General features: G+C 34.0%; 1 protein-coding gene across 1 annotated transcript in view; it reads right to left on the bottom strand.

Moving 5' to 3' along the window:
- The window catches only part of DMD (dystrophin), a 2,174,064-nt gene that overhangs the window by 1,409,826 nt on the left and 736,370 nt on the right, over positions 1-27,868 (bottom strand). Inside the window, exons 20-23 of the mRNA XM_031660704.1 lie at positions 26,450-26,691; positions 20,766-20,946; positions 6,834-6,979; positions 2,854-3,066 (exon numbers count right to left, since the gene is read on the bottom strand). Of these exons, the coding sequence (XP_031516564.1) occupies positions 2,854-3,066; positions 6,834-6,979; positions 20,766-20,946; positions 26,450-26,691 (782 nt within the window). The remainder of the gene's footprint in view (positions 1-2,853; positions 3,067-6,833; positions 6,980-20,765; positions 20,947-26,449; positions 26,692-27,868) is intronic.

Genomic DNA, 27,868 nt, shown 5'->3' with positions numbered 1-27,868 from the left:
GGAGTCTTGCTCCATCACCCAGGCTGGAGTGAAGTGGCACAATCTTGGCTCACTGTAGCCTCCACCTCCCAGATTCAAGTGATTACTCCTGCCTCAGCCTCCCAAGTAGCTGGGACTACAGGTGTGTACCACCACGCCCAGCTAATTTTTGTACTTTTAGTAGAGACGAGGTTTCACCATGTTGGCCAGGATGGTCTTGATCTCTGGACCTCGTGATCTACCCACCTCAGCCTCTCACAGTGCTGGGATTACAGGCGTGAGCCACTATGCCTGGTCTGTTCAGGTCTTATTACTGACGCCATTAATGCACTGGCTCATTTTGATATCTGCCTCGGTCTTACCTCATTCTAATTATTGATCTACAGTGAAGCCAGGAATCTTCTCTTCTCCTCCTTCCTCTTGCCATGGGAGTGTTTTGAAAACACAAGTGGAATCATATTATTTCCCTCTTTAACCAATAGCAGTTTTTTCTTATTGTTATTGTTATACTCTCATTACCATTAGATTAAAACTCAGATTGTAAAACGTGGCATCCAAGGCCATTCACTGTCTACTCCCAAACCAGTTTTCCAACCATAATATTTTATTAATCCCCATATATATTGTCTCCCCAATGTTGAACTTATTCCAGTTAACTGAAAATGCTGCGATGCTTTCTCAAGAACTCTTCCTTTCTCGGTATTATCTAACTAAATTCTACCTATTCAATCTATAGCAGAGATAATCTATGTTCCAATAATATTTCATAATCTTTTTTTCTAGTTTATGTTAGATTTCCTTCCTGCCTACTGTGACAACCTTTCCCATATTGCTTTATTTACCATGGAAGGCTGAATAATGTTACCCCCAAGATGTCTACACCCTAATCTCTGAAACCTGTGAGTACATTACCCAACATGACAGAAAGGACTTTGCAGATGTGATTACTTTAAGGATTTTGAGATGGGGAGATTATACTGGATCATCCACCTGGGCATAATGGAATCACAAAGGTCCTAATTAAAAGGAAGTCAACACAAGGAACAGGACAGGGAAAGGAAGAGGAGGAGGAGAGGTAGAATGAGAGGGAGATGGAGATAGAGAGGGAGAGAGAAACTGACACTGGACGATGTTACACTGCTGACATTGAAGATGGAGGATGGGGACATGAGCCAAGGAATGCTTCTAGAAGCTAAAAATGCCAAAAAACAGACTCTCTCAAAGCCTCGAAAACACACACAGTCCTGCTGACACCTTAATTTTAGCCCACTGAGACTAATTCTGAGCTTCTGACTTCCAGAACTGTAATAAATTTGTGTTGTTTGAAGCTATTAAATTTCTGGCAGTTTGTTAGGATGCCATAGGAAATGAATATATCTACATTCCTCCTTCGCTAGAATGTGGACTCACTGATGACAAGAGGCATGTAATTGTGTCCTCTTAGGCCACTGGTCGTGGTAAATAATAGATATTTTCATGCAGTATTTACATAGGTATGCATGAACACATATGTTTATAAGTAAAGACATGCTATGCATTTAAGAATGTTTTAGGTTTGCTTAGTGCTTCGGTTTGTAAAAGGTAAGCACAAAAACTAAGTAGCTAGGCTGGGATTTAAATCCAGGAGCATCTTGTTGCAATGTTTTTCCATCATACCATAATGTTTTTGACATTTCCTTCCCAGTATTAACATTTTTCACAATAATTGACCACTCAAGGGACACATTACTTACCTCACTGAATAATTCAGGCTTTTAGATCTTAATGCAATTGTTGGTTTACTGTTTTTCTTTAGTTTGAGTGGTTATTACTATGATGGCACTATTCAAACAAATTAAGTCAAGAGGATTTGGTTTCAGGAAGAAGGTGATGGGGTAAAATTTAAGCATATAATTACAAATTCAATATGGTGATAAAATAATTTATTACTATATCTTACATATGTAACATTAATATACATAACATGTTACATATGTGATATATTATTAGATATGTATATATGTACATGATATATAATTCAATTATATGCACATATATACACATATGTACACATTATATGTGTGTGTGTATATACATAGATATGGAAGCTAAAAATGCCAATAAAACACATTCTCTTTTAAAGCCTCCAAAACAGACACAGTTCTGCTAACACCTTAATTTTAGCCCACAGAGACTAATTCTGAACTTCAGACCTCCAGAACTATAATATAATAAATTATGTTGTTTGAAGCCATTAAATTTGTGGTAATTTCTTAGGAGTGTCACAGGACATTAATACACCTACATTTCTCCTACACATATACATATATGGAGTTATACATAATGGGATTAATATATAATACAATTTTATGATTATATCACTGTATTTTATATATATAATAGCACATGTAGACAGCATAGTTTACTCATACTTTTTATAATAGCAAAACAGCAGAAACAAAAGGTAATATAGGAAATAATAATACACATACTATACATTATACATATACTGATTACATTATACATCTGTATAATGTATATATACATAACTGTTTCCTAGTCATAAGATAAATGATTACCTGTATCTTAAAAGACAACCAGACTAAATGAATGATTGGTTTTGAAAATCATTAAACTAAAAACATGTTTAATTCCTATTGGTAATGGTGAAAATAGCAAATTAATTCTACAAAAAACTGAGAAAACTCTTATTCTTTTCTTAGAAGGAATAAGCAAATCACCATCCTTTGTAAAAGACTCATGTCTTTTCATCTTATCACTAACTTTGAAAGATGCTGGAGGTCAAATGTTTGCGTACCTTTACAGTTTACAGTGTATTGTTAGGAAAATAACAAGTACATAAAAATGAGTGTAGAAAGTAAAATCTTGAATTACCTGAATTTTTCGGAGTTTATTCATTTGCTCCTCTAGCTTTTGACAATGCTCGACTAGCTGGGAGGAGAGCTTCTTCCAGCGTGTCTCAATTTCTTCAAATTCTAATTGATATTTTCGGCTGATTTCAGAGGGGGCTTTCTTTGACATCTCTTTCACAGTGGTGCTGAGATAGTTTAGGCCACTTTGTTGCTCTTGCAGAGAACTTTGTAAAACCTCAAAAACAATTTTTTAAATACATTTATACTAATTGATGAATAATTGATGAGTTTTCGTTAAATTAACTATACTTAAAATGAAATCTATGATTCAAACATGTAAACAAAGTAGATGATCTTATATCAGTTATAAACATCTAGTGGTAATTTAAATTTTACATATTATCCTAAGAGTAACCTGCATATTACTTAGTGATATTTTATTTAACACTCCCTATGCATTTTTCTAAACAATGTCAAATATATCTCAAAACTATATCTTACAGAGCCAAAGAGTTTTGGTGCATCTAATTTTACTGAATTAAGTATATATATATAACTAACAGAAGTTGTGATAGTTAATGCAGTTGAAGTTAATTATACTGAGCTTTCAGGAAAGTAAACTCTACGTAAAACTATAGCTAATAATATTGATATATGCAATAGAAAAACTTACTGAATATGTACTTAATGTTTCATATTTTCAAAAAATGTTATTCTGTTATGTAGTATTATGGTGGGATTCAAGGATAATTTTGTGGAGAATTTATAAAATTTATTTATACTTATTCTGTATGACACATGAAATTTCTTACATTGGATGACAACTTTAGGCTTCCCCTGTTCAATATTTACTTAAATGTAACTTTCTCTTTATAAAATAATAAAGGTTCATTAAAAAAATGAAAAGAACATTTTATATAAATTATCAATTTGTTCTATGTATAGCTAAATATTAAATATATGATCATATATGCACACATACCCAGTTATTCTTTCTCACATAATTTGACCTATATCAACCAAAATTTGTCAAACATCTAACTTTTATAGTTTCATAGTATCCTATGCCTATTTGGTGGTACTTAACTTGTGTTTTGTTTTTGTTTTTTTTTTTTGAGACGGAGTCTTGCTCTGTCGCCCAGGCTGGAGTGCAGTGGCCGCATCTCAGCTCACTGCAAGCTCTGCCTCCTGGGTTTACGCCATTCTCCTGCCTCAGCCTCCCGAGTAGCTGGGACTACAGGCGCCCGCCACCTCGCCCGGCTAATTTTTTGTATTTTTTAGTAGAGATGGGGTTTCACCGTGTTAGCCAGGATGGTCTCGATCTCCTGACCTCGTGATCCACCCGTCTCGGCCTCCCAAAGTGCTGGGATTACAGGCTTGAGCCACCGCGCCCGGCCAACTTGTTTATTTTTACTTTACTTTTATTTCACTGTTTTAAATTGTTCCCCTATGACTGATTATTTAGACAATACCTAGCATGTAACTACACTTTGAGCTAGGTTATTTTATTGGGAGCATTTGCCCTTGTCAATTTTTTGTTTTTTCAAAAACAAAAATTGTTATGGCTTCTCTAGTTTAACAATTTCCATTATTAGTTCTACAAATTGATTTCTAGTTTTCCACTCATGTAAATTATGTTTATCTCTAACTACCTACCTATCTATCTATCCATCCATCCATCAATGTCCTATCTATCTCCAGTTCCATTTACATCTTTGAGTGTATTCTGATTATTTCTGTAAGATATAGACTTCCTGGAAATTATATTAACATTGTTGTATGTTATTAGGATGCACTGAAGTGTTAACCTCAGTAAAATTCATATTGAGTTTACATTTCCAGCAGTAAGAGAGAATTTTTAGTTCACCACTTCCAAATCCATACTTACATCTTTTGTGTGTGTGTACACAATTTAGTATGTAAAAAAGTTACCTCATTTTGTAACTTTTTTTTTACTTCTTCCTTTACAATTTAAGTTACAATTATTCATAGATTTATTATTCATATATGTCTCTTTTTGGAGGGTACCTTACTCAAGACTTTCTTCCTTACTCACAGAAAAAAAAAAAAAAGTTTCCTTGGTATCATATTTCTTTAAAATTGTCTCTGGTGTTTTTACAATGACTGTGATTGCTTCCATTGATTTTTAAGCTTCTCTACCTCAATTTTTATAACATTATTATTTTAAACATTTTCCAAAGTTTACACTTCCCCACATTTTTGAACATTCTATTGTATGTGGTTTTTATTTTGGTGTAACTTTGGGGGAAATGTTCATACCTTATTTTTTTGTTAATTAATACATTTCCCAATAATATTTATGAACGATTATTTTCTTTCCTATTTTTTTCAGTGGAAATAGTGTCTTCTGCTCATCTAATTGCCTTTTCTTGTGTGTTTTCTTCACTTTCCTTATTGTTGCACGTTTTTATTCTTATTTTTTAAAGTTTACTAGTTCTATTAGGCCACACATTTTTCCAAATAGACTTTGGAATCATTATGCCAAGCATTAAAAACTGCAACAAAAGGAAACAAAAAAGGCTAAACAACTACCATTTGGTATCACAGAATATCTAAATAGGACAATATATAATGAAAGCTGCTTAAATATATTTTCCTTTGAATACATTACTTCAAAAAAATATTTAATTCTCAGGAAAAGATTCTATACGATAAAGTTAAAATTTGAATTTTTAAAACATTTTTCTTAAAGGGCACATATTATCTCAGCTTCTAAATATAACTCATATGTTTTCATGTCTTAAGAAATAAAAAGTTATTGAATATATTATGCAGTATTTTAAAATTAGTAGGAAAAGGGCTGGACACAGTGGCTCATGCCTGTAATCCCAGCACTTTGGGAGGCTGAGGCAGACATATCATCTGAGGTCAGGAGTTTGAGACCAGCCTGGCCAACATAGTGAAACCCCATCTCCACTTAAAAAATACAAAAGTTAGCTGGGCGGGGTGGCGCGTGCCTGTAATTCCAGCTACTCAGGAGGCTAAGGCAGGGGAATCGCTTGAACCCGGGAGGCGTAGGTTGCAGTGAGCCAAGATAGCACTACTGCACTCCAGCCTAGGCAACAAGAGTGAAACTCTGTCTAAAAAGAAAATAAAACAAATAAAGTAGGAAAAGTATTCTAACATCTCTTACAAATTATTTCTTTCATTTCCCATATTAGTATATCTTTCCTGATACAAGGATGTTAAAAAATGTAGCTATTAGAATTCAAATATCTCATTACATTATTACATAAAATTAATGTTTAAGTTTAAACTAATTTTATAAATATAGGCAGACCTCCATATTTGTGGATTCTGAATCAGTGGATTCAATCAACTACTAATAGATAATATTCGAAAAAAATAATTACAACTGTACTCAACATGTAAGACTTTTTCATTGTCACTACTTCCTAAATAATACAGTATAACATCTATTTTCATAGTATTTACATTGTATTAGATATTAGAAGTAATCCAGAGATGAGTTAAAGTATATGGGACGATGTGCGTAAGTTATATGCAAATATTACACCATTCATATCAAGGACTTGAGCATCTGTGGATTCTGATATTCATAGGAGTTCCTGGAACCAATTCCCCATGGATACAAAGGGATGACTGTACACTGATTTTACCCGTATGTTTGAGAATGTGACAGGAGTTACAAATAAAGAAGCAAAAGTGGGGAATAAAACAATGGTGTTTCTAATAATCAAAATCAATACGTCTGAAAATGCATGCTAAATTAAAAATATACTTCATAAATAGATCACACAATTGTTTTCAAAAACTGCATATATATATATGCCTGTATACGTATATCCATAGATAGAGTGTATGCATAAATAATACTTTAAACTCTCATTTTCATTTGCTCAATGGGCAAACTACCATACTTGCCAGAATTAATTAAATTCTATTATTATTTAAAGGTTCTATCAATGTGAATGCTTGATAAGCATGCTTTATTGCTTTGACATTCAAATATTCACAGACCTGCAATTCCCCGAGTCTCTGCTCCATGATTTCATAGTCGGTGACACTAAGTTGAGGTATGGAGAGTTTGGTTTCTGACTGCTGGACCCATGTCCTGATGGCACTCATCGTCTCCTGATAGCGCATGGGTGGCAAAGTGTCAAAAACTTTATCAAAAGGGAAAAAATAATGAGAATCACTTAACTGTTTCACACTTTGCCATGTTTTCCTACATTGTCAGCAAACTCAATTATATCACTAGTTTCACATATTAACAAAATTAGAACATCTGAAAAATGTATTTGAATATTATTATGATTATGAAGATATATTCCTGCTACATGTGTAGTATGCCAGTGTCCTTATATATGTTACATTAAATTCACAAAACCACCTGGAAAATCTATATTGTTCAATTCATTTTATAAGGTCAGGAAACAGAAAAACAGAGAAGCTGAGTCATTTGCCCAAGGTGATACAGATGGTATTTGGAGAAACCGAGCAGAGTCCAATTGTATCTGATATTGAAAGGCTACTGTCTTTCAGTGTTATCATTTGCCTTTGGAAAAAAATAGTATCATTATCCAAAGCCCTTGATTTTTAAATTACATCATGTCATGTCTAATTTTACTGAAACAAAACCCATTTATGTATGCTTTATATGTACCAAGAACTCTAATAATAATCCCATATATATATTATCATTCTTAACTCTTATAATAAACCTGTGAGGTACATACATTGTTAATCCCAATTGCAATTGAGAAAATAGGCTATTAAAGAGGCATATGTGTGTGTGTATGTATATACTTTTATATGCACAATTATAATACATAAGTATATTAGGGAAAGTATTATACAGAGATATACAGTATGTGTATACATACAAGTTTATATGTTTTAAAGTATGTGTGTATATGTATATGTATGAAATGTGACTTAAGTAGCTACATTGACCATGTTGAAAGAGATTAGACACAAGATTGAGAATGCTGCAGAGAACTGTAAACTATAAAAAGGACAAAACATTTTATGGATAATCCCAAAGAAATTCTAGAATTAAAGATATAGTAAGTGAAAAGTAAGAACTAAGTGCATGGGTTTAACAGCAAATTTGACAGGGGTAAATAGAGAATTACTAAACCTTAAGATTCAGAAGCAAATACCTGGAATGAAACATGGAGACACAAAAAGACAGAAAACACAGTAAAACGGTCTACTATATATGCATCCCAGAATGTGGGAGAAGCCATATTTAAACAGATAATGAATAATGTTTCTAAATACATGAAATCACAATGCAAAGTCCTGGTTTACATCATCACATCAAATAACATAATCTAAATAATATTATTTTAATTGCTGGGATGTGAATGTCATTTCAATACACCAATTCCTTCTACACTAAATGAGAAGACTATAGGAAAGTATTTTGCATGTATTTAATGTAGTATTCAGATGGTTGTGATAATTTTAGAGTGTGTTGAAAATGGATACCGAAATGTTAGAAATGGGTAATTTTATTCAATATGCTTATATTGCAATTATTTGGGAACTCATAAAAATGTTATGAGATTATACTTAATCTAAGCACTTTTGATTTCTTATTAAAAAATCTTTGTGGTACTTAAAATCTCACTGTTTTAATTTACACAAATAATATGTTTCTCTATTAACCAGATGCATTTATTTTTTATTTTTCCATAAGTTATTGGGGGTACGGGTGGTATTTGGTTACATAGGTAAGTTCTTTAGTGGTGATTTGTGAGATTGTGGTGCACCATCACCTGAGCAGTATACACCATACCCTATTTGTAGTCTTTTATCCCTCCCCCCAACCTTCCCCAAAAGTCCCCAAAGTCCATTATATCATTCTAATGCCTGCGTGGGTCCTCATAGATTATCTTCCACTTATCAGTGAGAACATGCGATGTTTGGTTTTCCATTCCTGACTTACTTCACTTAAATAGTCTCCAATCTCATTCAAGTCACTGCAAATGCTATTAATTCATTCCTTTTTATGACTGAGTAGTACTCCATCATATATACATACATATATATATAGACACACACACACACACATATATGTATATGCATATATATACACACACACACACACACACACAACACACGCACCACAGTTTCTTTAACCACTCATTCAGTGATGGGCATTTGGGTTGGTTCCACGATTTTGCAATTGTGAATTGTGCTGCTATAAATATGCATGTGCAAGTATCTTTTTTGAATAATGACTTATTTTCCTCTGAGTAGATACCCAGTAATGGGATTGCTGGATCAAGTGGTAGTTCTACTTTTAGTTATTTAAGGAATCTCCACACTATTTTTCATAGTGGCTGTACTTGTTTACATCCCCACCAGCAGTGTACAAGTGTTCCCCGATCAACACATCCATGCCAACATGTACTATTTTTAAAATTTTTTTAATTATTACCATTGTTGCAAGAGTAAGATGGTATCACATGTGGTTTTGATTTGCACTTCCCTAATCATTCGTAATGTTAGCATTTTTCATATGTTTGTTGGTCGTTTGTATATTTCCTTTCGAGAACTGTCTATTCATGTCCTTAGGCCACTTTTTGATGGGATTGTATTTTTCTTACTGATTCGAATTTGTTACAGATTCTGGATATTAGTCCTTTGTCAGATGTATAGATTGTGAAGATTTTCTACCACTCTGTGGGTTGTCTGTTTGCTGTTTCTTTTGCCATGCAAAAGCTTTTTAGTTTAAATTAGGTCCCAGCGACTTATCCTTGTTTTTATTACATTTGCTTTTGGGTTCTTGGTCATGAAATCCTTGCCTAAGCCAATGTCTAGAAAGGTTTTTCCAATGCTATCTTCTAGAATTTTTATAGTTTCATGTCTTAGGTTTAAGTCTTTAATCCATCTTTAGTTGGTTTTTGTACAAGGTGAAAAATGAGGGTCCAATTTCATTCTCCTACATGTGGCTAGCCAATTATCCCAGCACCATTTGTTAAAAAGGGTGTCCTTTCCTGACTTTATGTTTTCGTTTGCTTTGTTGAAGGTTGGTTAGCTTTAAGTATTTTGGTTTATTTCTAGGTTCTCTATTCTGTTCCATTGGTCTATGTGCCTATATTTATACCAGTACCATGCTGTTTTGGTGACTATGGACTTTTAGTATAGTTTGAAATCAGGTAGCGTGATGCCTCCAGATTTGTTCTTTTTTGTTTAGTCTTACTTTGGCTGTGCAGGCTCCTTTTTGGTTCCACGTGAATTTTGGAATTGTTTTTTTCTAATTCTGTGAAGAATGATGCCAATATTTTGATGTGAATTGCATTGAATTTGTAGATTGCTTTTGGCAGTATGGTCATTTTCACAATACTGATTCTACCCATCTTTGAGTATGGGATGTGTTTCCATTTGTCTGTGTCATCTATGATTTCTTTCAGCAGTGTTTTCTAGTTTTCCTTGGAGAGGTCTTTCGACTCCTTGGTTAGGTATATTCCTAAGTTTTTGTTGTTGTTTTATTTTATTTATTTATTTATTTTGCAGCTATTGTAAAAGGGGTTGAGTTCTTGATTTGATTCTCTGCTTGGTCACTGTTGTTATATAGAAAAGCTACTGATTTGCGTACATTAATCTTGTATCTGGAAACTTTGCTGAATTATTTTATCAGTTCTAGAAGCTTTCTGGAGGAATCTTTAGGGTTTTGAAGGTAAACGATCATACAGTCAGTAAACACTGACAGTGTGACTTCCTCTTTACTGATTTGGATACCCTTTATTTCTTTCTCTTGTCTGACTGCTCTGGCTAGGACTTCTACTACTATGTTGAAGAGGAGTGGCAAGAGTGGCAGATGCATTTATTTGATTGCTAGATGATTACAAATAAACAAAGTCCAAAACGGACCTTATAAATAACAGTGAAGTAAAGTGAAGTATTTAGTTACAACGAAGCAAATGATTGTGTCTGAGATGTAATTTCAGCAAATGATCTAGAAGGAGAGGGGACTATGGGCAGACACAAGGTGGTATGTTGGATGAACCATAAGCTTCATAAAAATTGGTTTAATTGAACTTGAACATGTCTCCTCTTTAACTTCTTTCTGGTTTATTTAATGAAAATTGAAACACTTCAGTCTCTGAATTATTGATTTTTTTCTGTATAACTTCTGATCGGTATTCAGGTACAAGACTTGAAGTCCCCCCACTGAGATCTAAATCAAAATTCCACTCTGTTCTGACAGAAGACAGAACTACTTGTAAAAGTGGAAAGTGCAGAAAAAAATTAGCCCCAAAAACTATGGCGATGATACAGGCCATCAGAAAACAATGAAGAAATGAGCTACTAAGTGAGCTACATATTTTCAAAGATTACTGACCATTAAAATATCAGCTATATTTTTGAAAGTTATACAATAAGGTAACAAAGATTTTTATATACATCTTTTTTTTTCTTTGAGACAGGGTCTCTGTCATCCAGGCAGGACTGCAGTGGTGCAATCATGGCTCACTGCAGCCTCGACCTCCCAGGCTTGACCGATCCTCCCATCTCAGCCTCCCGAGTAGCTGGGACTACAGGCACGTGCCACCATGCCAGGTTTTTATTTTATTTTATTTTATTTTTTGTAGAGATAAGGTTTCCCTATGTTGCCCAGACTAGTCTCAAACTCCTGTACTCAAGCCATCCTCCTGCCTCAGCCTTGTAAAGTGTTGAGATTACAGGTGTGAGCCACCGTACCTGGCCTTTACATACATCTTAAATATGATTAAAATTACCTGCCTTTTACAATATGTTTATGCTGTCATTATTTACATATTCACAGAATTTAATTCATTAACTACATTATTTTAACAATGAAAATGTATGTTTAATATGTTTAAATAGAAAATATCAAATTTACATCAAATTTGAACTCACTGAGAATTCAGTATTTTCCTCAGAATCATAAGCACTGGTTATAATATAAAGTTTTAATTTTATCATAGTCATAATTCAGAGTTCATAGTTTTCATTCAATCCATTCTCCAGCCCCTAACACAATTGAGGCTGAGTGACTATCTGTCAATTACTTCTGAGTGCCAAAGATGAGCAACATACATGGGATGACATCCTTTCATTTGCTACTAGTCTTCTATTCAACAGACCTTTACAATTTTTATTGCATGTATCTACGCTAAATGGTCCAACAACTGAATCTCATGGGAATCACTTCATATTGGTAAACTATAATTAAAACATGCATATTTTTAATTCCTCCTTGCATTCCAATCCTCACCCTAATTTAGTATTAAATTAATTTGAAACTGATCATTTCAAAAAATCTAATCTCTTGGGAATTCTTTTGTAGATTTAACAAATAAACTTCCAAAGATTAGTTGGGGAATCTGTCCATCTAATGTAGTTTCTGGGGCAAGCTGGAAAACAAACAAACAAAAAAATACACTCCTACAAACATAAATATCACAATTTCTTTTTCTGATTTTCTTATGTGGAATGTAATGACACTATGTAATGACAGCAAGGATTGCTATCAAGGTTCAGGAAATGCTTGACAAATTTGCAATGATTTAGAGTATCTCATTTAAACCATGCATGCCAGGGAATGCCAGTGAAGAATTCTAAATCTGTTTTGGATAAGAAGAAAGAAAAAGTCTTACACAGGAGCCAATGAACCCAAGGGCAAACTCAGTATGAGCTGCCCAACCTACTAGTCAGCGAGATATGTGTAGATGCTGCCCTTGTGATCCCAACATAGGAGCAGAAATAGACCAGCTCCATCTAGGGAAATTCACTTTTTTTTCTTTTATGTAGAAATAGAGATTAATAATCCAACAGATAAGTTTATCTTTACTGACAGCAATAAGACAATAAACATATCCAATCTAATAACCTACCATCTTAAAAGACCTCAAGAGTTCTACTGACATCATTAGACTCAGCACAGACTCAGGAAAAATATGGCCTGAAGATTTAACATTTAGCCGATATATTGCTTATAAATATGTAACTTTTATCTCGAAAGTATTCATATGACAGTTTCTACTATTCTGTTGCTAAAGGACTATTTTTAAAATGCAGATATCTTTTGTGTTATTAGTGAAATATATTCAACAAAATTAAAATTAATATAAGTGATCGCAAGCTTGGAAGCACGCACTGTAAATTACTGGGAAAATAAAAATTAAGAGCTCCTATCCTATACTACTGTTTATCTCGAAAAGTAAAAAATGTATATATTCCATTAATATCTACACATTTAATATAGCCATGTGGGGGATGGACGTGATAAAGTATAGGCAAACTGACATCTAAAATTACAGTATAGGAATATAAAAAAGAAGTTTTCTGAACCTTTTGTTTAAAAACTGCTTGTCTTTAACTCTGAAAAGAGGGAGGGGCTAAAGGGAAAAGAAGCGAGAAAAAAGAGGAGAGCAAAGGACAGACCAAGAGAGACAAAGCAAGACTATTTTGTTACAAACAAAAGAGCTAAGTATGAAATTAGATGCTACGTTTTCTAATACACATGAGTCTATGTCAAGGGCAAACCACTTTAACTGGAAAGCAAAGTAAACAGAGACCTCTATTGAAAATTCTGAAAGACATAACTGTCATGATAAAGAGATCCCAGAACAGTCGGTTATATACGACACTTCACTGAAAAAAAAAATCTCTCCTCTTAAAAAATAGAACTACTCAGAAAATAGGCACTTAAGCATCAGAGAATGTACAGTAGAGAGAAGGAAGACATAACTGCGCCAACCAATAAGGTAGCAACCGGCTACGTGGCCATTAAGCACTTGAAATGGGGGCCAGTTTGAGTTGAGATGTTCTGTATACATAAAGACACATGAGATATTGGACAATTCATACAAAAAGAATGTAAACCTATTTCTACATTTTAAAATTTTGATTCTATGTTGAAACAATAATATTTTGAAATGGCTTTTACCTGTTCATCTGTTAATGTGGTTTCTAGAACATTTAAAATTAAGTATATGGCTATTATTTTTCTATTGGATAGTGTTTATATGGAAGCTGGAAAAGGCTCCCATGTAATCCATTTGGGGAGAGAAAGAGATGATATGTTAGTAGTCTTAATAGCAACAGCATTTAAAAACATGTAAAGTCCTATTGTGAATATTAAATCAAGTCCAACTTGAATTCCCCATCATTACCTGTGGGGGGAAAAATGCATTGCACATATGTGTAGAAGTTGAACTAATGACATATATCTACTGTGGAAAAATGCTCAACTTGAGTCTTTAATTCCATACTAACCAGATCCCACCTTTTTCCTATTCCCTGTGATCAATCTAAAGTCAAGGGGATAATGCAATCAGCAAAGGCTCCAAACTTTATTAAATAACATAGAACATGACAAAAGTAAGCATTTCTCTAAAATGTGAACACTGGAAAAGGTGTCAAGAAATAAGACAGGACCCATGATATATGATGATTAACATACTAGAAATGGTCCTTCAGATAATTAGAAGTGCAAGGAAGTTTGAGTATAACTTGAATTTCTAATGCCAACATATAAGTTGTTTCCTTAGTTTGAAATACAAGTATCTTTGTGATTGGGAATTCAATCAACATTTTAGCCCAATTTCCTATCAAAATCAATATTCTATCCTCCAATCTAAATATGCCATTTAATTACTTCACGCCTTTTTGCTTATGCCACTTGCTCTGTTGTAAGTTCCTGCTGCTCAGGCTCCATTCTTACAAAGGGCACTAGGTGTGGTCTGACATGAGTGAAACAGATGGGTTTATAGGAATTTGATCTAAGGCCACCTTAGAATTTGTTTTAAAAGTCATAAAACTCCAATGAACCAACTGAAATTGGGGTCATTTTCATAAGTACTGCTCTATTTTTCACCTCCTGGACAATTGATTTATTTTCCAGGACAGCTGTTTTTTTTCTTTCTTTTTTTTTTTTATGATTATACTTTTTTCTAACCAACTTTGTGTAAGTATAAACTACCACACTACAGAAATATTTATTAGAATTTAAGAGTTTTTTCTTTTGCTGAATTTTCCCTCTTTTTTTAAAAGTAGCTCTATCCACTTAGCAATCCTATTTTCAAAATATCCTGTTAAACTATTTTATATTTAACTAACAAATAATAATTCTATGTATTTATGGGGTATGTGATGTTTTGATCTGTGTATGCATTGTAAAATATTCGCTCATGTTAATTAACATATTAATCACCTCACCAACTTATCTTTTTTGTGATGAGGATATTAAAATCTATTCTTTTACTAATTTTGAAATACAGATTTTTATTAACTGTGCCCACCACGCAATACAAGCGATCGCTAGAATTTATTCCTCCAGTGTAAGTGAAACTTTCTAGCCTTTGATCAACACCTTCCCTTTCCCAACCTTCCTCTCCCCCGCAGTCTCTGGTAACTACCTCTCTATTCTGTTTCTATAATTTGACTTTTTTTTGATTCCACATGTAAGTGAGATCATATAGTATTTGTCTTTCTTTGCCTGGCTCATTTCAGCTAGCGCAATGTCCTCCAGTTCCATCTACATGGTGGCAAATCACAGAAATTCCTTCTTTATAAAGACTGTATAGTATTCCACTGCGTATATATACCATATATAGACATTGGAATATATATATAAAACTATATATGTATATCAGTATATATAATCTATATATCAGTATATATGTATATCACTATACATCTATCTATATGTGTGTGTGTGTATATGTATATCACATTTTCTTTATCCTTTCACCCTGTGATAGACATTTAGGTTGTTTCCACATCTTGGCTGTTATGAATAATGCTGAAATGGATATGGCATGGACAACAAAAGCAAAAACAGACAAATTAGACTGCATCAAACTAAAAAGCTTCTGCACAGAAAACAAAACTATAAACAGAGTGAAGAGGCAGCTCACAGATCAAGAGAAAATATTTGCAAATCAAATATCTAGTAAGGGGTTAATATCCAAAATATATAGAAAACTCAGAGAACTCAACAGCAAGAAAACAAATAACCTGATTAAAAAACGGGCAAGGGATATGAACAGACATTTCTTGAAATAAGAGGCACCAATGGCCAACAGATATGTGAAAAAATGCTCAACATCTCTAAACATCAGAAAAATGTAAAAATCACAATAATGTGTTACCTTACATATGTTAAAATTAGAACAGCCACTTTTAAAATGATGAAAGATAAATGTTGGAGAGGCTGTAGAGAAAGGAATACTTGTACACTGTTGGTGGCAATGTAAATTAGTACAGCCATTTAGGAAAACAGTATGAGGTTCCTGTCACATAATTTGTGTGTGTGTGTGTGTGTGTGTATATATATGCATACGTATACACACACACACTATGTATATATACGTATATACATATATATATGTATAGCTTTAACTTGGCATTTAGTGAGTTTTCCCATGATTCTTGAGGTCAGTGAACAATTCTTCTATCTCACAATAAGCACATAGCTTGCTTAAATAAATATGTCTTGTGATAGTTTGCTAAGAATGATGGTTTCCAGCTGCATCCTTAGCAAACTATCACAAGAACAGTAAACCAAACACCGCATGTTCTCACTCATAGGTGGGAACTGAACAATGAGATCACTTGGACTCGGGAAGGGGAACATCACACACTGGGGCCTATCATGGGGAGGGGGGAGGGGGGAGGGATTGCATTGGGAGTTATACCTGATATGTAAATGACGAGTTGATGGGTGCTGACGAGTTGATGGGTGCAGCACACCAACATGGCACAAGTATACATATGTAACCAACCTGCACGTTATGCACATGTACCCTAGAACTTAAAGTATAATAATAATAATAAATAAATAAATAAGAATAAATAAATAAATAAATATGTCTGCTATTCTTGCTCTTGATGGTATTGATAAAAATAACACAATTTTAAAAGGAACATTTACAGTTTATCTGTTTTCTGGAGTGAAGGAGCAATGCAACAGAGTATGTGTCTACTAGAACAAAAGATTCCTTTGCCTAGATGTATTAAAAATAAAATTTTAAAATAAAAAAAAATTAAATTTTAATAAAGTAAATGAGGTCAATTTCCTGACCTGCAGCTAGAAAAGTTAGTTCACATCAATCTTTGTTTTAATTCCCAGTCTCAGCGTCCTAACAGGGAGGGGTAGAGACAAACCACAGAGCTTGAAATTATGGCCATGGAGAGCATCCTTGCTGCCTACCCTAAAATTTTCTTCTACTGTCTCTGTAAGAGGTAAAAGTTATTTTCTTTCAATTCTGGCAAGAGTATCTTCCCCACTACATCTCCCCAGATCGTCACATCTTCAAGGTTTGAACTGGTTTTCCTTAATCTTATCACAACTGTAGTTTAAGGTTCAGTGGACTCTCCTCTGTGTGGCTATTCTTTCAACAAGTCTTCCTGCTTCTCCTCAGACTTGTATTCCATTTCTCCCTTACATACCAGCTAGAGGGTTTTTCAAAAATACAAATAAGGTTACTTAATTTCCTCAATTGAAATTCTTTTGGAAATGTCAACTGCTCTTAAAATCCAAACCTCTTATAGAAGTTTATGGGGGCCTTGAGCCATTCTACCCTCATCTTGTCCTAATCTTTCCTTGATTTTTTACATTCCAGCCCTTCTGGCCTCCCTTATGTCTTTTGGACATACCAAGCCTTCATTTTTCACCTTTGGTTATTTGTGTTTCTTTTCATTTCTCCTAATGTCCTTTCTCCAACTTATCACACAGCTGGCACCTGCACATTCTCCAGGTTTGGTTCTAACATCATCTCCCCAGAATCACAGTTTCAGACCCCAAAGTAATTATATTCTGTAATAATATTCAGATATTCAATTTTATTATCTTTCTTTCAATAAGCTCCATGAAGACATATTGCTCTTGATTTTCTCCACCAAGTATATTACCTAGTGCCCAGCACTTTTATGGCATATACCAGGTGTTCAAAAATATTTCTTGAATTTATTAGTGAATAAGTGAGCAAGACACTGTTCTGAAAGAAATCTAATGGTGTAGAACAGAAGAGAATCATTTTGAAACTTTAGAACAGACAAAACACTGGCTATGTCGTAACTAATATTGCCATTTTCTCCATTTTTGCAAAACTAAACCAAACCAACAAAATCCCTAATAATCATGGTGACATGATTTCCACATTGCTAATGAAAGAAACTCAAATTATATCACAAACATTTTTCCTTATTTACATTTAGAAATAAGTGTTCATTTTTATCTTTGTTGAAACAATTATCTGCAACAGGCTAGATGCTGTGTTTCTATATTCATCTAGCATATAACACGGGTTTACTGGTCTTCAGTTTCTAGAAAAGTATTTTATCAATTGTCATGGGAAACAATTCCACCCCCTCATCCTCCCAGACCTAGGCAACCACTAATCTTATTTCTGCCTCTACAGATTTGCCTATTGTGGTCATTTTATATCAAGAGAATCATATAACATATGGTCTTTTGTGACTGGCTTCTTTCGCTTAGCATAATGTCTTCAAGGGTAATCCATACTGTAGCGTGTATCAGTACTTCATCCCTTTTTATTACTCAGTAACATTGCCTTGTATGGATGTGCCCGTTTTCTTCATATACTCATCAGTGGATGGGCATTTGGGTTTATTCTATGTTTTGGCTATTATGCATAATGTTGTTATGAACATTCATGTATATGATCTAGTTCTTATAGCATCCCATTATCCATCCTTTCAGTTATTCAAACCCCATTAGCTTACCTGTGACATAGGTGTAATAAAAAACAAATACTCAATGTATTTCTCTCTGAGGGTTAGGTAAAATGATGTACAAATTAGTTATGTATAGACTAAAAAGTACTTTGAAAATAGAAAGAATTTTATCTTTTTATATTATTTTCTCGTATCACTTATGTCAGATAACGACTACCAATTCCTTATACCATTTCTCACCACTGAAAGTATATTTTAAAAGCCAGGTTTTTGTGTGAAAAAGCTAGTTTAAAAAAGTAAAGAGGAAATAAATGTCATTATGGGTGCCTAGGCACTTCCATTAGCTCTTATTTCCTGCATACTTAATATGTCCGAAGTACTGTGGAGTAATACAAGAAATGAGATTTACTCCCTGGTGCCAATTTGGGGACAATGCTTACACATGTGCAGTTATTTGAAATAATTACAAATTAACAAAATAAACTGCTATGTAATTTCATATGCTACATTTTTCATTCACTATATATATTCCATATTTAATTAAAGGGTTATTTATTAATCTAGACAAGCATTCCAAAAGGGTGAATAATAACATTCAAGATGTGTTGGTAGAGTGGAAATGGGGACAATTTATTTAAATATAAATGCAGTGAAAAAGGAAGATTTATAAACAATCATCACGTGTAGGTATGCAATTTAAAAAAGAGAAGACAGATGATAGTGATAGATGGACAGACAGATAGCTGTATGAACACAGATGATATACTATTACATATTTATACTGTGACATCACAGACAAATCTCAATTAGCAAACCTTGCTATTCTGAACATCTTTAAACTATAAAAAGTTGAACTTTAATATGATTAAGAGGTATATATAAAGTAATTTTCCAGTGGAAAGACACCTTTGCCCAACAATTACTGCATAGCCACTAAGTGTATTTAACTTTAAGGGGGGGGTATGTATTTTATGACAAGTGAAAATACATTATTGTTAAATAGGTCAATATTTGAAAATCTAGGACATTTAAAATATTTTCTCAAATTGATTTTACAGAGGCACAGCAACGAGTATACTGAAATCCACTAGAGGGAGCTGGTATTATTTATAAAGTTTTACTACCTGTACAGGAAAATAAACCTCTTAGCAAAAACGACTTTGAAGTCCAAAAAAAAAAAAAAAAGTATCCTTTGCTTTATTTAGTTCATTTCATTTTCATAAAAATGAAAAGCTGGGAAATGAGAAAAGCTTTGTGCATCACCACATTAATTCTGGAAATGATATTATATGGTGAATTCTTTAAATATTTACAAAGAAAAGCAATAGGATAATGTATTCTCCAACTAATTAAAGTTGTAGTAGAAAACAAACACATGTTCCTGTGCTTCTCATAACAAATTTGGGGCAGAGATTTTTTTCAGAAAAATACTTTTATCTTAATGCCTTCAAACCCAATTTTACTCAATAATTTTTTGTGTGTGCACATGAACACATATATGCATGTATATAGTGAATCAAAAACCCATATACTATTTCATAAAGGTGGTCATGAATCTGTCTCTGAAAAGAATGCCTTAAAATTAAGTTGATGAGTAGGGATATTTTGGAGCAAATACTATGTATTAACATCATCTTATTAAAGCAATTCAGTGAGAGACAAAAGAAACATCTTGAAAAATTTGCTAGTCACATGGTATGAATTTGCATAATTGCTCCACTTTTATCTTTTATCATCAAAGGAAAAAATAGGATTTATGTAATTATAGTGATCCAGTAGTAAAATGTAGCCCAAAGAATAATTTGTCCTTTGCTTAGTTTCAGTTGCCACATGTATGCTAAAGCTATAATACTCTTCAGATAAACTGACAGAAGTATTAGAAGATGCCTAGCAAATATCCTTGTATGTACAGCGAGCTAGACTTAATGAAAGTGTATTCATATGACCTCAATTGCTCTTTTATTTTCTTCTATATTCAAAACATCTGATTTTGAAATCTACAATCCACCAAGGAGAAGCTATGCCCATATAAAACATCTTTTATTTGTTTCTCAAAGTCAGAAATTGTGAGGACAAAAAAAAAAAAAAAAAAAAAAATCTAAAGACAGCTTATCTGCTACACCAGTATTTCATTCCTTGTTAATATAGGTTGTAGGGAGAACGGTTCCATTGACAGCAATCATTGTTTCATGTTAGTACTTTCCGGATTTCCCCACAAATAACCAATTTGGAAAATGTCAAGTTAGCCATTTTAGGCTTTTTACTTACTTGTCTGTAGCTCTTTCTCTCTGGCCTGCACATCAGAAAAGACTTGGCTAAAATGATTTGTAAAGGCCACAAAGTCTGCATCCAGGAACATGGGTCCTTGTCCTTTCTCTTTCAGGGCTATACTTTGAATTTTTAATCGTTCAATTTGAGGTTGAAGAGCTGATAGCCTGTTGACTTCATCCTGTGCCACAGAATATGGAAAGTAACACTTTTACTTTGCATACATTACATTTTGTAAAAGAAGGTATTAAAAAGCAGTAAGGCAAGTTTAGCTTAATACCCTTGACAAATATCTGATAAAAAAACATCCATGACAGTGTAGACAAGCCTCTATCACAGACCATCCATTTAAGGATACATTGGCTCTTTGTTCAGTACGTATCATCCTATATAATGATATTTAAATTTCAAGATGACATAATGTAGAGCATTAATGGGTATGAATGTGTGCAGTGGAAAAGTACTATGCATGACCTTCAATCCTTTCCATAAATCAAACATAGGTGTTTGGCTGCTCCCCTTTTATATCAAAATGATGTGCCTTTGCTTCAAATTCTAAGCTCACTCAACAATATTTTCTCTTTCATTTGTGCAAAATATGAATTATATATATATACCTATATATGTATATGTCTATACTAAATTATAAATATATTTTGATATAATTATATAGATTACATACAAACATATATATAATCTATATAATACTTATATGTATGTATGTATACACACATATAAAAATATATCTATAATCTTCTATCTTTTGTATGGTCTCATTACTTCTCCTGACCAAACAGGCAACCGCCCCTTTTTTTTTTTTTTTTTTTTTGAGACAGAGTCTTGCTCTCCTTGCCCAGGCTGGAGAGCAATGGCATGATCTTGGCCCATTGCAACCTCCACCTTCCAGGTTCAAGTGATTCTCCTGCCTCAGCCTCTGAGTAGCTGGGATTACAGGCATCCGCTACCATGTTCAGCTCTTTTTTGTATTTTTAGTGGAGACATGGTTTCACTATGTTGGCCAGGCTGGTCTCAAACTCCTGACCTCATGATCCGCCCACCTTGGCCTCCTCAAGTGCTGGGATTACAGGTATGAGCCACCGTGCCTGGGCAATTGCCACTATTTAAATTACTGTGACTCTCCACATTTCTTCATGTTGTCCTGGCATAATTATTACTAGCACCCTCTTTTGTTCTCCATAGTACCCTGGATTGTATGATAAAATCACATGAACACTGCTATGCTGTCACTAGCTCATGTGGCTACGGGTCACCTGAAATGTGGCTGGTCCAAATTTAGATGCATTGAAATTACAAAATACGTTTAATTCTGAAGAAAGCTGAGAACATAATCTCAAAGTTTTAAAATAGTGATTAAACTTTGAAATAATATGTTTGATAAATCAGTTTAACTAAAATGTACTATTGAAATTCATTTACTGTTTCTTTATCCTTTCCTAATATAGTTTCTAGACCATTTTAAGTTACATATGCGGCTTGAATTCGTGGCTAGCACTGTATTTCTTTTGGTCATGCTATTCTCTACATAAATGTTTTCATGCTCTTGTTTCCAGTGAAGTTGGAATTTTTTGTATTTAATACACATATAATTTGAACTGAGAAAGTTTTCACTGCCCTTCTTAAAAGGGTTATTATCATGGCTGCTTACTTATAATTCATATATATGCGGTGAAAATACATTTGAAGAAATATATTTAGAAAAAAATATTTGAAGATTAGTTACTATTTAATATGTAAAAACAGGATAATTGAAATTTAAAAATTGGAACATGAGCCTATTAGAAGAGAAAATGGAAAGAATTATAGCAATTCTGAAATGAATTTAAATCTGAGCTTCCTGAAAATCAAAGTGAAAAGGCAAAAAAAAAAGTATTTATGGAAGCATTTATACTCTTTTGGAGAGAGAGTAACTTTTGTCTTAGGAGTGGCTGAGAAATTTATCACACAAATTCTGTCATGGTTGCAAGACTAACTAATGCACAATGCCACTTATTCTCATGTTAAAAAATATAAATACAGCTTTCAGAGGAATGTGTTTATGTGGTTATAACAGTATGAGTTGATTCAGGTAAAATAATCTCTGACGATTCAATCTTTTTGATGGGTGAAGATTAAAGATGTTTAGTAAAATGGGGAGGTGGCCTGTATTTCTCATTCAAATATAAATCCTCTCAAACAAGTGCTAGAAAGTTGGTATATATCCATGGATAAGAAATAAGACAAGAGGCAAAGGGTAATATTCTGTATTTACAGTACAGAAATATATACACATACTTTGTACACTAGATTTATAAATGGCAGCATTGGCATCTACTATGAACCTAATTTATAATTGGTCCAGATAGAGGATTGCCATTCTTCCTGTTCAGGTGGCTATAGAAAGAGCCAACATTATGGCCAAGTGTGCTCTCAAAAACAAAAGGGACTTCGAAACTAATAAAACATTTGGGCAAACGTTCAGTTGAGACCTTAACGTTCTGAGAATAAATCATAGAAGACATAATTTTCAACTGAAGTATTCAGCATTTGAAAAGATGTTAACAATCAGCCATTATCTCCATAAAAGGATTTGGTATAGTTGGTCCTCCAGAGTATGGTATCTACTTTAAATCTGTTTATCCTTTAAAATTATATGCTTATCTCATGGAAGCTTTTGTATTTTTCTCAGGAAAGGGTTCATGAATTTCTTCCAATTCTGATAAGGCTCTCTAACCTCCAGAATATTAAGAACCAGTTCTGCCAAGCATTAGACTATGAGCTAAATATGCACTCTAATGTTATGAAACTCCAAATAAAAGAAAGTGCTGTGAAACATGTTATAATTTATTTGCCTATCACTAATCACAGCAGAACAGTATATATATTTGCCCTTGTATGAATAATATTAAGCTTATCTTGCTAAATATTTTACCTAAAGTGATTCTTCAAATTAACAGGCACCAATGGGTCTGAGAGAAAGAGTAAGGGGTGATAAAGAGGTGACAACAGAATTTGGAATTTTGTGGCTGGATGCAGTAAAAGAAATATTTTCCCTTAGGATGACTTCCTCAACCTCCAGACGATATTTACTATATAAAACCTCTGGTGATCTCCATTTGCTCCTCAAATTAAGACCAAGATACTAGCAGGTCCCAGAAGTCAATGGTTTGCCTCCTATATGCCTGCCTTTTCCTCTTCAACTCTCCTCTCATTCCTCTGCCCCGCTACCTTCAGCATTTGCAATGGTCTTCATTCAGGTGCTTGGCCTTTATTGCTCCCTCTCGCCATGTTCCTTCTGCCTGGAGTCTTTCGCTTCACAGTTCTCTTATCTAATTCCAACTCATCACAAAAGTCTCAACTCAAATGCTCCTCTCTCAAGGAAGATGCCCTTGGTGGCCCTATCAGGTTCGTTTTTCCATGTTAGTCATTCTCCCAAAGCTTTGCATCTTTGTTTAAACAACTGATCCTAGCAGGAAATTTAAAAATATTGATTCCATTGCTTCATATATCTCTCCTCTGCTTTCCATTAATACACTAAAAGCAGGGTCCTTGTAATGCTCACTGTAATATTCCCAAAACTTAGTGCTATGGGGTGAATGGTGTCTTCCAAAATTCACATGTTGAATGAAGTCCTAACCATCGGTGAGACTGCATTTGGTGATAGGACTTTTAAGAGGTAATAATGTTTATATGAGGTCATCAGGGTTGGGGGGTGGTACCTAATCCCTTAGGGATTGGTGACTTTATAAAAGGAGGCAGAGAGAAAGAAAGAAAGAAAAATAGCCCTCTTTCTCTCTCTCTCTCTCCATGTATACACACAGAGGAAAGCCATGTGAAGACAGAGTGAGAAGTTGGTCATCTGCAATCCAGAAACACAGCCTTTACCAGAAGATGAAGCTGAACCCTGCCAAACCTTAGTCCTAGACTTTCTTGCTTCTAGAACTCTCAGAAAATAAACCTGTGTTGTTTAAGCCACCCAGTCTGTGGTATTTGTTGTGGCAGCATGAGCTGATTAATACACTCAGTAGCATTCTTAGAAACATTAGAGACACTTTATATATATATATATATATGTGTGTGTATATATATGTATGTATATATATGTATGTATGTATATATAAAATGCATAAATGTACTGTGTAGGTACTGTTACTAACTACGATATCTGAATCTCAAGAATCAGGTCAGGTAACATCAGACTTTTGTTGCAAGAAATAATGTATTTGTATTATTCCTCTGATTCATAGGAAAAATGGCATGGGTTCTATTCTTAAATTACAAAATGTATCTAAATGTAGAAATTCCTTAGATGTGTGTATTTGCCTAATAAGTCAAGTACCTTATCCAAGGTATTCTTTATCCAAAAGTATACTTTCTGAGTTTATTTCCTCAGCAAACTAACGTAAGAACAGAAAACCTAGTAATGCTATAGGTCCAATATTTGAAGAACCATCAAGTCCTTCAATTGTTTTTCTCTTCAATATAACTTTGAATTTCTCATCACTTTTTGGGTCCAATACCTTTTCTAAATCAACCTTGTCACTTTTCCCTGTCTATTCTACCTTTATTTAAACCATTCTTTTTAAATTGTGCAAATGAATCTCCATTCCTTGTCTTTTGTATTACATGTAATCCTCTCCATCTATCACTAAAGGTTCATCCTGGAAATGTTTTAGTCCATCCTCTAATCAGTTTCTCATTCCCCGTGAAAAGTACATAGCTCATAGTAACAATGACAACAGTTTAGGCTATTTTCATTATTATACAGCTCTTGTTTTCTCACACTTGAAGGCATAATATCTTTTCATCTCTTTCTCACACCCTTTTGTCCACTTGTATCTTGTTTGCTCCTCCAGATCCACTGTCCACTCTTCTCCTGTAACCCAGGAGACTGATATTTACAGATGAGATGACAGTTCCTTGTCCTTTGCCTTACGATTAAGTTTAGAGCCCTGACAAGATTCTGGAGGCAGGGAAAAAAGAGAAGTGAGGTGTTTATTTTTCTGACTCCATTTCTATGAGGATTCCTTAAGCTGGCCATGCTGCTTTTACCATGAGGATCTGACTCTCTCCTTCTGAGTTTTTATAACTTCTCTCTCCCTGATCCTTTCTGGCCTAAAAGAGGTAAGAACTCTGAAGCTGGGTTACTACACTATCCCGTGTGGTTCCTCTATACACCAGCTACATTTAAAAAATATCTCTTTGTAAAGAAACTTTCCTCAAATTATCCTAATTTGAGAGGTCCATCAGTTTTAAATATTTTCCTTATGTATCCAATTACATCGCATCCAAGCTTGTTGTTGACCCGTGTTTCTAACTATTTCCATGGATTCCATTTTTTCAACATATGACTATGTCTCACTAGTTGCAAAGAAAGAGTTCTTAAGTAGAGGCCATTTTTTATAGGATACATGTGGTTTCCACACTCCTAATCTACCTCATGCTTTTGCAAACTGACACAATCAATTAGCTCTGTGTAACTACGCCAAATACAATTTTAGAATCCGGGTATCTATGTCTTACATATTTAAACTGATTTTTGTTGCTTACATTTTGAACTTTATTGTGCTCAGCTAAATCCTTAAAAGGTGAACGTTTCATTACTAAATAATTTGTTATTGTCTTCTTGGAAATTGCCAAGAAATACCTATTAATATTCTCCAAACGGAAGGAGGAAAGATTCTTACCTTACATATTTTTAACTGACTTTTAATTGCTGTTGGCTCTGATGGGGTGGTGGGTTGGATTTTCAACCAGTTTTCAGCAGTAGTTGTCATCTGCTCCAATTGTTGTAGCTGATTATAGAAAGTGATGATGTTGTTCTGATACTCCAGCCAGTTAAGTCTCTCACTTAGCAACTGGCAGAATTCGATCCACCGGCTGTTCAGTTGTTCTGAGGCTTGTCTGATGCTATCGGCATTAACACCCTCTAGAAAGAAAAAAAATAATTAAATATATCCCCTGAACCCACAGACTGAAAAAATGATCTGAAACCCAACACATCCTAATTATAAAAGTATTCACCACATGAATGACTTCAAACCAAATCAATTATTTTCTAAGATATAAATGTGTAAATATGATTTCAGATTATTCATTGTAATTGTTAGACTTGTATCACAATAAAGATTATCAATGCCATCAAGTAATAAATAAGACATAAGATGTAGAAAAGTAGAACGTATTTAAGTAAAATATTAAATAAAAATTTAAATAAAAACAAAAGTGCTCAAAGCTCTGATGGGAGCTGGAAGGCTGATTATGAACAAGTAAGATTTTGGATGCTTTCAGATACATTTTAAGTATCCTGCACATTACTCAAATATACTTCCCCGAACTAACTTACATTTTTAATTTTTAAAATGGGCTTGGAAATTAGTTTAAATATTATTTTCATCATTTTAAAAAGAGGAAGCTAATTATCCAAGATTAACTATTCTTTATTTCATTTATAGAAGACTAGAAATAAACAGACTGTCAGCTGGGCGTGGTGGCTCACGCCTATAAGCCCAGCACTTTTGGAAGTCGAGGCAGGTGGATCACGAGGTCAGGAGATCAAGACCATCCTGGCTAACACCGTGAAACTCCATCTCTACTAAAAATACAAAAAATTAGCCGGGTGTGGTGGCAAGCACCTGTCATCCTAGCTACTCAGGAGGCTGAGGCAGGAGAATGGTGTGAACCCAGGAGGTGGAGCTTGCAGTCAGCCGACATTGCACCACTGCACTCCAGCCTGGGCAACAGAGCAAGACTCCATCTCAGGTTGTCCATGGATCCAAGTAAATAAAACAAGTACTAGGATAAATAATCTTTCTAATATGAAACATTTTTAAATTTATAAATGTAGAAGTTCATCTGACAGTTTTAAAATCATCTATAGTAATACCAAACCCAGAAAACTTTATCAAAGGAAAAATGGAAACACAAGTACATCATTGTCACCATTACCATTCTGGAGTACCTACTATGTACCATGGAATATGCTATGTCCTTTCATATATGATGAATGCCAATCCAAGTACATATTATTCCACACATAGCATGAAGGCATGGCAATATCATGCTATGCTATGGGTTAAAATATTCAAATTCTCTAAGGTTAGTTT

This window comes from Papio anubis, chromosome X (assembly GCF_008728515.1).
Source record: "Papio anubis isolate 15944 chromosome X, Panubis1.0, whole genome shotgun sequence".
NCBI lineage: Eukaryota > Metazoa > Chordata > Mammalia > Primates > Cercopithecidae > Papio > Papio anubis.
The sequence above is the reverse complement of the archived record's forward strand: the minus strand, read 5'-3'. Positions and strand labels throughout refer to the sequence as shown.